Source organism: Gopherus evgoodei, unplaced genomic scaffold (genome assembly GCF_007399415.2).
Source record: "Gopherus evgoodei ecotype Sinaloan lineage unplaced genomic scaffold, rGopEvg1_v1.p scaffold_31_arrow_ctg1, whole genome shotgun sequence".
Taxonomy (NCBI): Eukaryota; Metazoa; Chordata; order Testudines; family Testudinidae; genus Gopherus; species Gopherus evgoodei.
This window is the reverse complement of record NW_022059983.1, coordinates 6,625,585-6,642,556: the sequence shown is the minus strand read 5'-3', so window position 1 is coordinate 6,642,556 and position 16,972 is coordinate 6,625,585. Positions and strand designations below refer to the sequence as shown.

Sequence of the window (16,972 nt, the reverse complement as noted above, 5' to 3'; positions counted from 1 at the left end):
CCTTGGGCTCCCCCCTGCAGCTCTGCTGCTGTCCCAGGTGTATCACAAAGCAGCAGGTGATAGACTGGGAGGTGTGTGGCTGGCAGCTGTGACCCACAGACTGTGGTGTCTCAGGCACACAAGGGTTGGTGGGGCCTCCCAGACCTGGGGAGCAAGCTCAGGACTTCTGGCTCCCAGCCCCCCCTGCTCTAACCACTAGACACCACTCCCCTCCCAGACTAGGGGAGTGAACCCAGGAGTCCTGGCTCTGAGCCTCCCTGCCCCCACTCTAACCACAACCTCTCCTGTGCCGATAGCACTGAGTCACAAGGAGCCCTTTGCCTCTGGCTGAGCCAGGCCTGCGCTGGGGGGTGCCAGGCTCCCTCCCCCGCATCGGGGCTGGGTTCACGTGCAGCGAACAGGCCAGAGACGTTCAAGGAGAAGCCGTTGTTTTAATGGGACGATCCATGGTATGAGTTTGTGAGGACTCAGACCAAACTGCCTTGGAACAACCCGGCCCCCTGGCTGGATTCCCTAAGGGAATCAGAAGCACATTGGTGGGGCAGGTGGGATGGATGGGTGTTCACGGGGTGGATCTGTGTGTGTGTGGGGGGAGCATTTGGGGGGTGGGAAGGTAGGGTGGGACTCTTCGCTGCTACCCAAGCTGCTGTCTGTTCTGCAGACCCACAGACAAGTCTCTCTAGCACATTGGCGGGGCTGGTGGGATACCTCGTGGCTGGGCGTGGGAGGGGCTGTGTGTGCATGCGGGGGGCTGTGTGTGTTGGGGGTGGGCAGAGGCTGTGTTTGTGGAGCTCTTCCCCTGAGTGCTTTGGGGGTGGATGGAGGAGTCTGGTTCTAGGACAGCTGCACTCATGTTGGTGAGGGTAATGGGATGGAGAGAGGCTGGAGTTGGGGGACGCGGGGTGTGTGTGTGTGTGTGTGTGTGTGTGTGTGTGTGTGTCTCTTTGCCGCTGTCCCCGCTCTGGGGACGTCTGCAGGTCTCAGGTCAGGAAGAAGCACATTGGTGTTTGCAGTGGGATGGCTGAGGGTTCCTTTGGCATCTGTCTCTGTACTGCTCTCTTCGCCACTGCCGTCCGTGCCAGGGCACCCACCTCTCGCAGTCCCTGCCTCCCTCGGCCTCACAGGCCCCGCTTCCTCGGGGTCTCTCAAGCCAGGTTGGGGGACACCGAGCTCTGGGCCAGCCCGTCAATGGAGGAAGCTGCCTCCTTCCTGCGGCCGTGGGACCTGGCTGAGTAGGCAGTGTCCTCCAGCAGGGCCCGGCGGAAGGCCCCGGCCAAGCTGGTCCGTCCCAGCGCCCGGCGGAACTCCAGCCCCATGAAGAAGTAAAGGACGGGGTTGGCGCAGCTGTTGAGATAGGCCAGGGAGGACGCGAGCGGCAGCCCCACGGCCATGGCCTGGCCCTTGACGCCTGCCAGCTTGAGGAGGAGGAAGAGGTGGTAGGGGGCCCAGCAGAGGAAGAAGGTCACCACAATGGCCGCCATGACCTTGAAGGGCTTCCTGGAGCGGACGGTGGCCGGGCGCCGCCTCAGCACGGCCGCTAAGGCCCCATAGCAGGCCAGGATGATGGCGAAGGGGGCCAGGAAGCCGCAGAGCAGCCGGAGCAGATAGAGCGTCAGCTTGGGCCCTTCTCCCAGCGTCAAGGAGCACTTGAGGCTGTTGGTTCTCCCCTCCGGCACCAGGCTGCGGTACAGGTAGAAGGGCAGGCTGGCCGCGGCGGCCGCCCCCCATGCCCCGGCAGCGGCCGCCCACGCCAGGCGGGGGCCCCGGCGGTTCTTGGACCACACTGGAAAGGCCACGGCTGCCAGGCGGTCCAGGCTGACGGCCGCCAAGAGGAAGACACTGCAAAACATGTTAAGGTACTTGATGAAGCTGGTGGCCTGGCAGAGGAAGGCACCGAAGGGCCAGTGCCCGCGGTAGAAGGCGTTCTTCACCAGCGGCACCACCCGGCTGACCGAGAAGATGAAGTCGGCCACTGCCAGGTTGAGGAACCAGATGCAGTTGACGGAGCGGCCGGCCCGGCGAGCCGTGAGCCAGATCACCAGCCCGTTGCCCAGCGAGCCCCCCACACAGACCACGCTGTAGAAGACGACCTGGACTAGGTCCATGACTGCATTCAGGTCAGGCTTGGCCTTGGCAGGAGAAGGACCAGGGCTGGTGAGCCAGAGACCGGAGGAGACATTGGCCTCCATGACAGGACCTGAGACAGAGAGAGAGATTGAGAGTGGGGGGAGGCCTTTCCCCCGGCCGGTGCCCCTGAAAGGGGAGAGGCCCCATGCCCCATTCCCTGCCCCCCGAGTCAGCCAGTCCCCCACCCTAGAGCCCGATTGGGGCTAGTGCCCCCTAGTGGGGAAAGGTCCCATGTCCCATTCCCTGCCCCACTGAGCCAGCCAGTCCCTGCTCTGGGGCCAGCGGCCCCTAGCCAGGGAAGGGTTCACATCAACCCTCTCTTGAGGTGGGGCCAGGTTATTTGCATGGCCAGGCTGACCCGCGTCTTCCCCACCTCCCATTGTCCGCCTCTGGGCTCCCAGCCAAGGGCACCAAGAGCGATGGAGCTATTAGTGGTGCGGGGGGACGATCGCCCCCCTGGCAGCCCGGGGGTACGTCTGTCTCCTTGCCAAGTGTCCCGAGCTGTGCGTGGACAGAGGGCATCATGGCAACGTCCACACCTGGCTTTTATCACTGCCCTCCACCCCCCGCCGGCTGGCATGGTGCCTCTCAACCAGGAAAAGGGGAAGTAACCCTGTGCAGGGCTTCTAGGATGCCTGGGTTCTCTCCCTGGCTCTGTGAGGGGAGGGGGAGCCCCACACAGCCCCTGGCTCCCCCTGCCGCCTGGCCTGGGTCAGTCTGACCCTGATGGGGCAGCCTTTGTCCAGCTGCAGGGCAAATACACACACACGCGCACGGAGCTAGGGTGTTATAATGCACATGCCATGTCACAACCGACACACAACACGTGCACACACACACACAGAAAAACACACTGATTGTTATCACACACACAATGTCACAATTGACAGAGAACATGTGCGTGCACACACAGAAAAACAGTGATTGTTATAACACAATGTCACAACCGACACACGTGTGCACACACACAGAGAAAAACAGTGATTATCACACACACAATGTCACAACCAACACGTGCGCGCACACAGAAAAACAGCAATTGTTATAACAGACACACAGCATCACAACCGACGTGCACACACACAAAAACACAATTGTTATCACACGTCACAATCGACACACATACACACACAGAGAAAAACACAGCGATTGTTATAAGACACACAATGTCACAACCAACACACCTGTGTACACACACACACAGAAAAACAGAGCGATTGTTATAACACACAAAAAGTCACAACTGACAAACATCGTGTGCACACAAACACAGCTAGAGTGTTATGCACACACAGTCACAATCAACACAACGCATGCACACAACACACATGGAGTGATTGTTATAACACACAGGCACAGCTGACACACAACGCGTGCACACACAACACATGGAGCGATTGTTATAACACACAGTCACAACTGAAACATTGTGCGCACACAGAACTAGAATGTTATAACACACAGTAACAATTGACACACACAGAGCTAGAGTGTTATGCACACATAGTCACAATCAACACAACGCATGCACACAACACACGCGGAGCGATTGTTATAATGCACAGACAGTCACAGCTGACACACAATACGTTCACACAGACACACACGGAGCGATTGTTATAACACACACACACACACACACACAAAATCACAACTGACACACAAGGTGAGCACCCCCCATGCACAGAGATTGAAAATTACAGCCCCCAGCCCGACCCTGCCCATGTTCCCAGTCCAGCCATGACAGGGGCTGTGTGGGGCCCAGGCTGGCGTGGCCGCCTGCCCCGTTACCTGCGGAGGCAGCGCCCGCCGGCCCCGTCTGCTTGTCGCTGGCTCTGAGTTTATTTTCCAGGAACCCAGCGGCCGCCAGACGGTCACCCGTCCCCACCCCCCACCCGTGGTTGGGCCCAGCCAGAGCGGACGTGCTGGGGGCGTGATGTGCGAAAAAGGAGAACTGGGCTGGGGAGGGGGGGACACTGCCTGTTGCTGCCAGCTTGGGGGCTATGGGGTCAGGGCAAGGCCGGCAGCAGAGAACCCAGGTGTCCGGGAGGAGCAGGTGGAGACACAGGGCAGGGCTTGCTTAGGAGTCAAGTGTGACCAACTGGGGAGGGGGAGGATTCCCAGAATGCACTGCTGCAGAGCGGCCAAGTGAGGTGTCAGGCAGCTCCCAGCATGCACGGCTGCCCCATGGCCAAGGGCGGCAGCGTTCCCAGCATGCACTGCTCCCCTTGGCATGGCAAGGCCTTAGGGCACTGGGCTGGTCTTGCCTGGTGGGCGTCTCGTCAAGGAGCCCAGCTGCCCCTCACCCACCTCTGCCCTGGGTTCTCGCTTCCTCCCCAGCTGGTGGGACAGGAAGCCGGGTTCTTTTATCCCCCGGTGAAAACTTCCCCGGGGCAGGGGCCTCGGTTCCCCTTTTCACATCTGAAACCAGAGGTGTCTTCTTCCTGCCACCTGCGAGCCAGGCTGGAGCGGAGCCCAGCCCGCCATGCCCGGGGAAAGAGACCCTCAGCTCCGTTTGCCCACCCTTGGAGGGGAGCAGGGCTAGCCCCTCGCTCTGGGCCCCCACCCCCAGGGGGAGCAAGGCCCCCCAAGCTCTATCCAGTGACTCCCCACCAGCGTCACAGAGGAGGTTTATTGACTGTCTGCACCCAGCCCAGGCAGGTCTCAGGGCCCTTGGGACTGGCCAGTCTCAGCCCCGGCCAGCTGGGTCTGTGCCTATCCCCATGGGTCCGGCTGCACCTTGTCCCCTGCCCAGCCCCCTCTTTCCAGCCGAGCCCCCTAAATCCCCTCCCCCACCAGCCCCTCCTCCACCCTCAGTCCCAGGTAAACAGGTCACCTGGGCCCCTCTCTTCCATCCCTTTTCCCCTCTGGTCAGGTCCCCGGGCCCCTCTCTCCTCAGCCCATTGTCCCCCCACTGGCTAGAACTGGCTGGCTCCCAAGGTTGGGGGCATCCTGGTTACCAGTCACTGGGTCTCCCATCTCCAGGCCATTGTCTGGGTCCCAACTCCTCGGCAAGTCCCCTGCAACAACACGCCCCCTCTCCCTTTACACACACAGCACACAGGGAAACTGAGGCACACACAGGGAAACTGGGGCGCACACAGTGCTCCTGCAAGAGTCTCAGAAAATCCCCCACTTCATCACAAACACACACACACACAATGTCACAGCTGAAACGCAACGTGTCAGCACACACACAAAGCTAGAGTTTTCTACCGCACACAATCACAACTGACACACAGCGTGTGCACCCCTGCCCCCACGCACAGAGATTGAATATTACATACTCTCCAGCCCGCCCCTCCCCGTGTTCCCAGTCCAGCCATGACAGGGGCTGTGTGGGGCCCAGGGTGGCGTGGCCGCCTGCCCCGTTATCTGGGAAGGCAGCACCCGACGGCCCCGTCCGCTTGTCTCTGAGTTTATTTTCCAGGAACCCAGCAGCTGCCAGAGTGGCACCGCTCCCTGGATTTGGCCCCCAGCCGGAGCAGGATGTGTGAGGATGCACCAAAAAGGAGAACTGGAGGGGTGTGTGTGTGCGGGGGGGGGCACTGCCTGTTGCTGCCAGCATGGGGCCGGTGGTGGGGCGTCAGGGCAGGAGCTGTGGGGTCAGGAAAGGGCTGGCAGTGGGGAACCCCGGTGTCCGGGAGGAGCAGGTGGAGTCAGTGGTGAGCTGCAGCCAGTTCCCACCGATTCCCAAGAACTGGTTGTTAAATTTAGAAGCAGGTGTAGAACCGGCTGTTAAAGGGGCGGGCGGGTGGACAAACTCCGGTCCGCAGGCCACATCCAGCCCGCAGGACATCCCGTCCGGCCCACCTGAGCTCTCAGCTGGGGAGGCTCCCCTGGCTCCTCTTCCGCTTCCCCCCCCTCGCAGAGCCGCAGCGCGCGGGGCTGCTGGAGTCAGCGCTCTGGGCAGCGCGGCAGCTCCTGCCTCTTTAGCAGCAAGGTGGGGGGGGTCGCGAGCTCCAGTGGCCACGCGGGGTCCAGCACGCTGCCCAGAGCAGGCCGGGGCTGGGAGAGGGGTTGGATAAGGGGCAGGGGGCGGATGTTCGGGGGGGGCAGTCAGCGGATGGGGTACGGGGGGGTTGGGTAGGCGTGGGAGTTCCGGGGGTCTGTAGGGGTAATGGTGGAAGGGGCTGGGGCAGTCAGGGGACAGGGAGTGGGGCGAGTTGGGTAGGGGATGGGGTCCTGGGGGGCAGTTAGGGTGGAGGAGGTGGTCAGGGGACAAGAAGCAGGGAGGGTTGATGGGTTGCGGGTTCTGAGGGGGGCAGTCAGCGGCAGGACGTGGGTGGGGAACCGGTTGTTAAGATTTTGGCAGCTCATCACTGGGTGGAGACAGAGGGCAGGGCTGGTGGCGGAGAACCCAGGTGTCCGGGTGGAGACCCAGGGCAGGGCCGGCAGCGGAGAATCCAGGTGTCCAGGCAGAGCGGGTGCAGACACAAGGCAGGGCTGGCAGCGGAGAACCCAGGTGTCCGGGTGGAGCAGGTGGAGACCCAGGGCAGGGCCGGCAGCGGAGAACCCAGGAGTCCTGGTGGAGCAGGTGGAGACCCAGGGCAGGGCCGGCAGCGGAGAACCAAGGGGTCTGGGCAGAGCAGGTGCAGACACAAGGCAGGGCCGGCAACGGAGAACCCAGGGGTCCGGGCGGAGCAGGTGGAGACCCAGGGCAGGGCCGGCAGCGGAGAGCCCAGGTGTCCGGGCGGAGTGGGTGGAGACACGGGGCAGGGCCGGCAGCGGAGAACCTAGGGGTCCGGGCAGAGCAGGTGCAGACACAAGGCAGGGCCGGCAGCGGAGAACCCAGGTGTCCGGGCGGAGCGGGTGCAGACACAGGGCGGGGCCGGCAGCGGAGAACCCAGGGGTCTGGGCAGAGTGGGTGGAGACATGGGGGGGCCGGCAGCGGAGAACCCAGGTGTCCGGGCAGAGCGGGTGCAGACACAGGGCGGGGCCGGCAGCAGAGAACCCAGGGGTCCGGGCAGAGCGGGTGCAGACACAGGGCGGGGCCGGCAGCAGAGAACCCAGGGGTCCGGGCGGAGCGGGTGCAGACACAGGGCGGGGCCGGCAGGGGAGAACCCAGGGGTCCGGGCAGAGTGGGTGGAGACATGGGGGGGCCGGCAGCGGAGAACCCAGGGGTCCGGGTGGAGACACAGGGCGGGGCAGGCAGCGGAGAACCCAGGTGTCCGGGCGGAGCGGGTGCAGACACAGGGCAGGGCTCGCTTGGGAGCCAGGTGTGACCAGTTGGGGAGGGGGAGTGTTCCCAGCATGCACTGCTCCCCTTTGCATGGCAAAGCCTTAGGGCGCTGGGCTGGGCTTGGCTGGGGTGTCTGCTCTGCCTCAGTTTCTGGGGGGTGATCGACACCCACTCTGCCCCCACTGCATCCCTTCCCCCAACCTCCACCCCACCTCTTCCCCCAACCCCTCACCCCATCTCTTTCCACCCCCTCCGCCTTCACTGCAACCCTTCCCCCAACCCCCCACCCCACCTCTTCCCACCTCCCTCTGCCCCCACTGCACCCTCTCCCCACCTCTTCCCCCAACCCCCCACCCCACCTCTTCCCACCTCCCTCCGCCCCCACTGCACCCTCTCCCCACCTCCTCCCCCAACCCCCCCTCCCCACCTCTTCCCACCCCTGCTCTGCCCCAGGCCCCGCCCTCACTGCACCCCTTCCCCCAAACCTCTCCCCACCTCTTCCCACCCCCACTCCACCCCCCTCTGCACCCCTTCTCCCAAGCCGCGGTGGGCAGGAGGTGCTGGGAGTGAGGGGGAGGAGCTGATCTGTGGGGATGCCGGTGGGTCCTGAGCACCCACTGTATTTTTTCCACGGGTGGTCTGCCATCCCTTGCCCACTTCTGCCCTGAGCTTTTGCTTCCTCCCCGATGGGTGGGATGAGAAGCCGGGTTGCTTCATCTTCTGGTGAAAAACTCCCCTGGCCCCAGAGCAGGGGCCTCGGCTTCCCCTTTCCAGCTCTGAAACCAAAGATATCTTCTTCCTCCCCATGCGAGCCAGCTCACCCCATCTGCTATGCCCGGCTAGAGACCTCTGGCTCCCTTTGCCAGCTCTAGGAGGGGAGTGGGGGCTGGTGGTTAGAGCAGGGTGGGCTGGCAGCCAGGACTCCTGGGTTCTATTCCCAGCTCTGAGAGGGGAACGGGGTCTAGTGGTTACAGCAGGGTGGCTGGGAGCCAGGACTCTTGGGTTCTCTCCCCAGGTCTGAGAGGGGAGTCGGGGCTGCTGGTTAGAGCGGGGTGGCTGGGAGCCAGGACTCCTGGTTCTCTCCCCGGCTCTGAGAGGAGAGTGGGGGCTGGTGGTTAGAGCAGGGGGGCTGGGAGCCAGGATTCCTGGGTTCTGTCCCTGGCTCTGAGAGGGGAGTGGGGGCTGGTGGTTAGAGCAGGGGGGCTGGGAGCCAGGATTCCTGGGTTCTGTCCCTGGCTCTGAGAGGGGAACGGGGTCTAGTGGTTACAGCAGGGTGGCTGGGAGCCAGGACTCCTGGGTTCTCTCCCCAGCTCTGAGAGGGGAGTTGGGGCTGGTGGTTAGAGTGGGGTGGCTGGCAGCCAGGACTCCTGAGTTCTATTCCCAGCTCTGAGAGGGGAACGGGGTCTAGTGGTTACAGCAGGGTGGCTGGGAGCCAGGACTCTTGGGTTCTCTCCCCAGCTCTGAGAGGGGAGTTGGGGCTGCTGGTTAGAGCGGGGTGGCTGGGAGCCAGGACTCCTGGTTCTCTCCCCGGCTCTGAGAGGAGAGTGGGGGCTGGTGGTTAGAGCAGGGGGGCTGGGAGCCAGGATTCCTGGGTTCTGTCCCTGGCTCTGAGAGGGGAGTTGGGGCTGGTGGTTAGAGCAGGGGGGCTGGGAGCCAGGACTCCTGGGTTCTCTCCCTGGCTCTGCGAGGGGAGTTGGGGCTGCTGGTTAGAGCAGGGGGGCTGGGAGCCAGGATTCCTGGGTTCTGTCCCTGGCTCTGAGAGGGGAATGGGGGCTGGTGGTTAGAGCAGAGTGGCTGGGAGCCAGGACTCCTGGGTTCTCTCCCTGGCTCTGAGAGGGGAGTGGGGGCTGGTGGTTAGAGCGGGGTGGCTGGGAGCTGGGACTCCTGGGTTCTATCCCCAGCTGTCTCACTGATTCACCATGTGATGGTGGACGAGTCTCACCTGTTCTTTTCTTAGATGGCCACTGGGAATGCCAGAGCCACAGCCCCGCCCACTAAAAGGCATGGCACCGCCCATGGGAGGGGCTTACCAAGCCCTGCCCACTAAGTGGCATGACTCCGCCCAGAGGTGGGGCTTGCAGAGCTCTACCCCACTGGCTGTGCCATCCAGGTGCCACCCCCCAAGTGCTAAATTCCCATTTGCTGCCTTTGGTCTTTCATAGGAACCCAAGCTGCTCTGGCAGCTTTATTCGCATTTTGGGGGGAAAGGCTCTTGCCGAGAGGGCGGAAGAATCGAAAGCTCGGGGAGAGGGCGGGGAAGTCCTGGCGTGTAACACAGAGCATGACTTTCAGGATGCTTATTGGAGGGACTCTTTTTGCTGGCTTTCGTCTGCGTGGGATAGGATACAAAGGAGATAGGGAGACGCTCTCTGCTTGTTGGGTGGACTACTTCTTTTGAGTGAAAGAAGACGTAATAAAAAGGGGGCGTAATAAGGCACAGCCCTTGTATTTAAAGGGCACCACTTCCCCATGTGTGTTTCAGGGACTATATTTTGTGGTGGAAGGCCACAAAACAGAGTGCAAGAAGGTGACGGAGTGTAGTCCTGAATATGATGGAGCTTGATTTTCAGATTTTTAAGGGGCTATTTTACCTTTTATTATTTGGCGGAAGGACACACACACGTTATGGAGGAACGTCACAGGGCTTCTGTATGAAAAGGGCAGGGCTGCCCAGAGGATTTTGGGGGCCTGGGGTCTTTGGCGGTGGGGCCCCCGCAATGAGTCTTCGGGGCACTTTGATGGCAGGTCCCAGAATGGAAGGGCCCACTGCAGCCGAATTACTGCCGAAGACCTGGCTGCATTTTTTTGGCAGATGGACACACGATCAGAATATACTGAAAGTAGATCTGGCTCTGTATAAAAAGGGTCCAGTTTTGAGACCTGTGTTTTGGAGGACTACTTTTGTAGTGGAAGGATGCTCAGTAGCTGTCCTGTGAAAGTAGAGCCGGCTCCTGTGTAAAGTAAGCTGGATTCCCAGAATTCTTTTTTTTTTTGGATGGACTATATTAACTGGTGGAAGGATACACCAACCAGTGGGGTGGTCGATGTAACAAAAGTAGATCTGAGCTTTCTGTATAAAAAGAACCTGGTTTTAGGATTCACTCTGTCCCGGTCTGAAAACCAGGCCCCAAAATGGTGGCCAGGTGGTGGTATCCATGGCAACCATCATGGCCACAGCCTTGTAACAGCCCTGCCCACCCTGCGGGGTGGCGGCCAGGGGTATCACTGAGTTCCTGCAGCATGGGAAAGGAGTGTGGCCTGTTATTGCTCCGGTGTGGCCAATGACGGCAAGAGTTCCCAGCATGCTCCTTTGCGGTGTGACCCATAAGCTCCCAGCATGCACTGCTCCAGCATGGCCCATGGGTTCCCAGCATGCAGTGCTCCTGCATGGCCTATGCTGATGACGACAGCTCCCCACATGCACTGCTTCAGCGCGGCTCATGGGCTCCCAGCGTGCACTGCTCTGGTGAGGCTCTGGGGTCCCAGCATGCCATGCTCCAGTGTGGTCCATAGGCTCCCAGCGTGCACTGCTCCAGCTCAGCCCAGAGAGATGACGACAGCTCCCAGCATGCATTGCTCCGCCATGTCCCATGGTCTCCCCGCATGCACTGCTCCAGCATGAGTCTGGGCTCCCAGCATGCACTGCTCGGTGCCATCCCACAGCTGCCCCCACTCCCCTCGCATGGGATCCTGGCCCCTTCCCCTGCCCCATCACGGCTGCATCATCCGCAGCTCAGAGGAAGTGGTGGAGCCCCGCGAGCGGTTGCGCCGGTGTCCGCTGCCTGAGCCCAGTGAGTCCTCGGCCATGGCAGCCTCCAGCCAGCGGGCGCGGCTGCTACCCCGCAACCCCTCCTGGAAGCGGCGGCCCAGGAAGGCGTAGAGCAGGGGGTTGAGGAAGCAGCTCAGACAGGTGAGGCTGAAGGCCAGGGAGGAGCCCACCTTGATGGCTGCACTTTTGCCTGCCCAGCCGTGCAGGAAGTTGAAGATGTGGTAGGGCAGCCAGCAGAGGAAGAAACTCAACACCACAGCAGCCACCACCTTGGCCGTACGGTTGGGCCGGCGGCCCCGGTGCCCAGCCCGCAGCATCACGACCACGTGGCAGGCTGTGATGACCAGCAGCGGTGCCAGGAAGCCGGCCACAAACCGCACCACGATCAGGGCCTGCTGCCGTGCCACCCTTGTCGCCACATCCCCGAAATTGTTGATGCAAAAGCAGCGCTTGCCCCGGCAGTTCACCTGCCGGAAGACCAGGTAGGGGGCTGAGAAAGCCCCGGCCAGCACCCAGGCCACGCCGGCTGCCCCCCAGGCCCAGCGCGGCGTGCGGAACTGCTGGGCCCAGACAGGCCGGGCAACCAGCAGGCAGCGATCGGTCGAGATGAGTGTCAGCTGGAAGACGCTGGCGAACATGCTGAGGAAGAGGAGGGCGCCAACGGCTTTGCAGAGGAAGTTGCCAAAGGCCCAGTGATGGCCCATGGCGGTCTTGGCAGCGTAGAAGGGCAGCAGCAGGGAGTAGAGCAGATCGGCCAGCGCCAGGCTCAGGAACCAGATCGAGTTGACCGTCCGGCGCATGCGTAAGCTGGTGACCCAGACCACCAGGCCATTGCCTACCATGCCCAGCAGGGAGGAGACCACGAAGATGGCCACCGAGAGCTGGTCAAGGATGTTGGAGGTGGGCACGGTGCTGTTGTTGGCCATGGGTGAGGTGGCATTGCTGGAAAGCTGGGAAGAAGTGACCGCTTTAGCACGTGGCCTGGCCGGTGGTCTCACTCCCAACTAGGATTGCCAGGCATCTGGTTTTCTCCCTGCCTGCCTCGGCGCCGCACGGCTCCTGGAAGGAACCTCCGTATCCGGCTCCTAGGCACAGGGGCTGCCAGGGAGACTCCGCGTGCTGCTCCCGCCCTGAGCACCGGCTCTGCAGCTCCCATGGGCCGGGGGCAGTGCCTGCGGGAGTGGGCAGTGTGCACTGCACAGAGCTGCCTGGCTGCCCCTGCACCTAGGAGCCGGACATGGTGGCTTCTTCCAGGAGCAGCGCAGAGCCAGGACAGGCACCGAGCCTGGCTTAGCCTGGCTGTGCTGCCAGCTTGGATCTGCCTGAGGTAAGAGCCGCCCAGCTGGAACCTGCACCCCAAACTCCTGCCCCAGGTCGGAACTCCCTCCTGCACCATAACTCTCTCCTGGAACCTGCACCGCCTCCTGCACCCCACCCCCAGCCCTGACCCCCCTTCGTACCCTGCACCTCCTCCCTCTGCCCCAGCCCTGAGCCCCTTTCTGCACCCAAATGCCCTCCCAGAGCCTGCACCCCCACCCTCCCTGCACCCCATCTTCCTGCCCCAGCCCTGAGTCCCCTCTTGGAGCCCACACCCAAACTCCCTCTTGGAACCTGTACCCCCTCCAGCACCCAAACTCCCTCCCAGGGCCTGCACTCCTTCCCACATCCCCTCCCGCACCCCAACCCCAGCCCGGAGCCCCAGCCCGCTTCCTGCACCTGCTCCCTCTGCCCCAGCCCGGAGCCCCCTCCTGAGCCTCAAACCCCTCATCCCTCACCCCGCCCAAGAGCCCACACCCCCAGCTGGAGCCCACAGCACAACCCCCTGCCCCAGCCCAGTGAAAGTGAGGGAGGGTGGGGGAGAGCGAGTGACAGAGGGAGGGGGGAGGGAGTGCGGGAGTCGAGGCCTTGGGAAGGGGTGGGGCAGGGGACAGGGCTAGTGTGTTCGGTGTTGTGCAGTTACAAAGTTGGCAACCCTACTCCCGACCTGCAGCCCCTGCTGTCTCCCCACACCTCTGCCAGTGTCACCCCACTCTCAACCTTCAGCCCCTCCGATCCCAACCCCTCTCCTCATCCAGCTATGTGGGTGCCACTCACTCCTGACCCACAGCCCCTGCTCTTCTGCCCCCCCAGACAGCTCCGGGACCTCTTGTCTCAGCAGATTTCTGTTCCCTGGTGCTAACCTCGTGTTCTCCAGAGTGCTGCCCTCCCCCACAGCCTGCTGTGCCACACACAGCCAGCCCCCCTGGGGTGGGGGGGGGGACCAACCCCCGGTTTGTGCTACAGGGCCCTGTCCTTTGGAGAGTAACGCAGCCCCTCCTGAGCCGCGGCTACGGGGGTCTCCCAACTCTTCCTCCTGCCCAGCTTCAGTAGCATCGACCCCAACTTGTACTAGAGGAAACTGAGGTGAAAGAACTTTCTGGAGGTCACACAGAGAGTCAGCGACAGAGCCGGGGAGAGAACCCAGGAGTCCTGAGTCCTAGCCCACCTCGCTCTAATCACTAGACCTGACTCCTCTCCCAGAGCCGGGGAGAGAACCCAGGAGTCCTGAGTCCTAGCCCACCTCGCTCTAATCACTAGACCTGACTCCTCTCCCAGAGCCGGGGAGAGAACCCAGGAGTCCTGAGTCCTAGCCCACCTCGCTCTAATCACTAGACCTGACTCCTCTCCCAGAGCCGGGGAGAGAACCCAGGAGTCCTAAGTCCTAGCCCACCTCGCTCTAATCACTAGACCTGACTCCTCTCCCAGAGCCGGGGAGAGAACCCAGGAGTCCTGAGTCCTAGCCCACCTCGCTCTAATCACCAGACCTGACTCCTCTCCCAGAGCCGGGGAGAGAACCCAGGCGTCCTGGCTCCTAGTCCCCCCAGCTTTAACCACTATCTCCAACTCGTCTTCCAGTGCTGGGGAAGAACCCAGGAGTCCTGGATCCCAACCCTGCTCCAATCACCAGTCCCCACTCTCCTCCCAGAGCCAGGGAGAGAACCCAGGAGTCCTGGCTCATCCGCCATACCCTGTTATACAGTAGCCCTCTTGCTCCATTCACCCCCTGAGCCAGTTGGGCTGGTCTCTAGCTCTCCTGTGGGTATTTGCCTGATTTCAGTCTTTCCCAGTTCCCCGGCCAGCAGGGACCTGTGGCCGTCTAGCCTGACCCCCCGATAGCCCAGGCCAGAGGCCACCCCGCAAACCATCCCTGGAGCCACTGTTTTAGGAAAATTCCCAGTCTGAACTGAAAATCTGCCGGGGATGGAGGATCCCCCACGGCCCTGGTGCTTGGTCCCAATGCTTAATTCCCCCCCACCCCGGTAAAAACTGACCAGCCCTGATCAACTCTCTGCTCCCTGTGTAGGGACGGACAGGCGGAGATCATGGCACCCCGGAGCATGTCCTGGGCTCAGCACAATAGCTGGAGCTCCAGGCATTGCTCTCTCTGCAGCAGGGCTTCGAACCCTCGGGGCTCTGCTCTGACCCCACCCCGACTGACTCGGTGCTCCAGAGCCAGACCCAGACCCAGGGCTCGGCAGTGTCACCCCCGGGTCAGCTCCAAAGGGAAAATCCCCTCCCTGCTCCTCCTTGAGATCCCAGGACGGTGTTAGCCCCAGTCCAGCCAACTCTCTGCCATCGCCCCAGATCTGTTCCAGAGTTGCTGCCCCCAGGGGAGAGCCCCTGGCTGATGTTTGCAGTTCCTCGCCACAGGCGGGGACGTGCGGATGTGTTAAAACGCCCGGCGTTTCCCCACGCGCTCTGGGTCCTTGCCCCGGTCCTCTCAGGATTTCCTGATTTCTGGGCCCTCTGCTGAAGTTAGCTGGGAGGGTTTGATATTCCCATCCCGGACACTGATCCCAGTTGTAACTAGTGCAGGACACGACCCAGTTCCCGTGGGACCCCATTGGAGACCCCAGCCCACTTGAGGATGAGTCCCTGGTTACAGGTGAACTCCAATGCCCCTCACGCTTCCCCTGACCCACAGGCTGGCTTGGGGGCCTGATGCCTCTGGACATGCCCAGTGCTGGGGCAGCAGCCTGCTGAGAGGGACCCAGGAGTCTCTAGCACACCCCTACTCCAGTGTTAGAAAGGTGGGGCTGGAACTGAGGACTCCTGGGTTCTCTCCCTGGCTCTGGGAAGGGAGTGGGGTCTAGTGGTTAGAGGGGGAAGGCTGGGAGCCAGGTCTCCTAGGTTCTATCCTTGGCTCTGGGAGGGGAGTGAGGTCTAGTGGTTAGAGGGGGAAGGCTGGGAGCCAGGTCTCCTAGGTTCTCCCCTGGTTCTGAGAGGGAAGTGGGACTCTGGGTTCTATTCGTAGGCTGGACAGTGGGGCAGGTCTCTGGGTTCTCTGTCTGGGCTGCTGGGAGGGATGGGGACATGGGCTCCCCCCATCTCTGGTGCTGGTAGAGGGCTGTCCCTGCTGCATGGCCAGCTCCCTGCAATCTCTGTCAAATGAAGGCTTGGACTTACCTGCTCCCAGGCTCTGGTGGGGAAGGGGGACGCCATGGCCCGGGAGCTGTGGTTGGAGATAGACCAGAGTTTGTTCCTCTCAGCGCTGTCTGCACTCCCGGGGCTGGGTCTCTGCAGGCTGCGCGGAAGGTAGAAAGTTGAGTAAAGCCAGGGCACTGGCAGGAAGCGATTAGATGCGCCCCTTCTAAGGGGGAGTGTGGTCCCCGCCCCAGAAGAGCAGGGCTGAGAGCAGATCATCTCAGGTGTGGAGGACAGGGGCAGTCCTAGGCTGGTGTCTCCTGAAGGGGGCTGGGTTGGGGCAGGGGTTGGGGGGCTGGATATCCTGGGTCTCCTACAGCCTCCGCAGGTGTAGAGGTCTCTGACGGATGAGGAACCAGGATACTGGGGGAAAAGGAGAGGACCATGCGCCTCTAGGTGCTGGTGCACAGGATGGATAACAGCTACACTAGTGCTGCTGGCAAATGGAGCTGCTCCCCATAATTGATAATGGCTATATTGGTGCCGCTGATTTTGGGGCAGAGATGGTCTCCTGCAATGCATCTGTGCAGCGCCTGGTGCAGTGGGGCCCCGATCCTGAGAAGGGGCCTGACTGCAACACAAGTCCCTCCTGACGGCGATGGCTGGGCCTGGTAGTGCCCTGTGGCCTTGGCCTGGATTTTCCTTGACGAAGCTTCGTAATTGCGTCGTTGTGTCTCTTCTGGCATCATGTAATGCCAGGGACTTGTGGCCGAGGTGCCTGGGACTCAGGACTCCTGGGTTCTGTTCCCGGCTCTGCTGCAGGCTCCCTGTGAGAAACCAGCCACGTTACTTCCATCCCTCCCGCCTCGGTTTCCCCATCTGTGCAAGCAGCTCACAATGTATATTTCACAGTAAGGTGTCACCTAGAGATCTGGTCTGAGCTCAATGCCCTGTTGTGCCAGGTGCTGCAGAGACAGTCCCCACCCAGAGAGTGCCCAATCTAAATAGGCAAAGGCTGGAAGGGGAAACTGAGGCAGCAAGAGGGGAAGAGATTTGGCCAAGGTCACGCAATAGGTTGGTGGTAGAGGTAGGGAGAGAACCCAGGAGTCTTGGCTCCCAGGCTCCCCTGTTCTAACCACTAGACCCTACTCCTCTCCCAGAGCCAGGGAGAGAGCCCAGGAGTCCTGGCTCCCAGCCCTATGTCCTTACTAGATCACATTGCTTGTCTAGCTAAATTTCACATCAGCCCTTTCTTATGCACAACGCCAGGCCTGAGCACCCCTCCGACGCCAACACAGGAATCCAACCTGCGGCTGCCATCTACACCAGCTGTAGCAACAATGATTCTCCTGGCCTAGGCTGATGAGATGGGCATCGGCCTCTGAGCTGCTAGCAGGGCGTTAACCCTTCAGGTGCTGCAGGGAGGCCGGGTTGCAGCAGCCTCAGCAGCAAATTGTTCTTGTGCAAGAAGATAATTATCTGACCGTGCT

At 61.8% G+C, this 16,972-nt stretch overlaps 2 protein-coding genes across 2 annotated transcripts; both read right to left on the bottom strand.

Annotated features, from left to right (window-relative positions):
- Positions 1-8: 8 nt before the first annotated feature.
- On the bottom strand, positions 9-4,190 carry LOC115640573 (C3a anaphylatoxin chemotactic receptor-like). Its single transcript, XM_030543433.1, has 2 exons — positions 3,919-4,190; positions 9-2,197 (listed from the first exon to the last, which is right to left on the bottom strand). Exon 2 carries the CDS (start codon positions 2,187-2,189, stop codon positions 1,146-1,148), a length of 1,044 nt encoding a protein of 347 aa, XP_030399293.1. The 5' UTR covers positions 2,190-2,197; positions 3,919-4,190; the 3' UTR covers positions 9-1,145.
- A 5,848-nt stretch (positions 4,191-10,038) lies between these two features.
- LOC115640571 (C5a anaphylatoxin chemotactic receptor 1-like) lies at positions 10,039-15,658 on the bottom strand. The gene is made up of 2 exons (XM_030543432.1): positions 15,525-15,658; positions 10,039-12,028 (listed from the first exon to the last, which is right to left on the bottom strand). The coding sequence occupies exons 1-2, from the start codon at positions 15,558-15,560 to the stop codon at positions 11,021-11,023; spliced, it is 1,044 nt and encodes a 347-aa protein (XP_030399292.1). The 5' UTR covers positions 15,561-15,658; the 3' UTR covers positions 10,039-11,020.
- Between the last annotated feature and the right edge of the window lie 1,314 nt (positions 15,659-16,972).

Excerpts from the sequence above, each read along its gene's own strand:
- LOC115640573 (XM_030543433.1), bottom strand. The coding sequence starts at position 2,189 with ATGGAGGCCAATGTCTCCTCCGGTCTCTGGCTCACCAGCCCTGGTCCT.
- LOC115640571 (XM_030543432.1), bottom strand. The coding sequence starts at position 15,560 with ATGGCGTCCCCCTTCCCCACCAGAGCCTGGGAGCAG. Across the intron at positions 12,029-15,524 it reads CCACCAGAGCCTGGGAGCAG|CTTTCCAGCAATGCCACCTC; the intron begins GTAAGTCCAAGC and ends ACTTCTTCCCAG.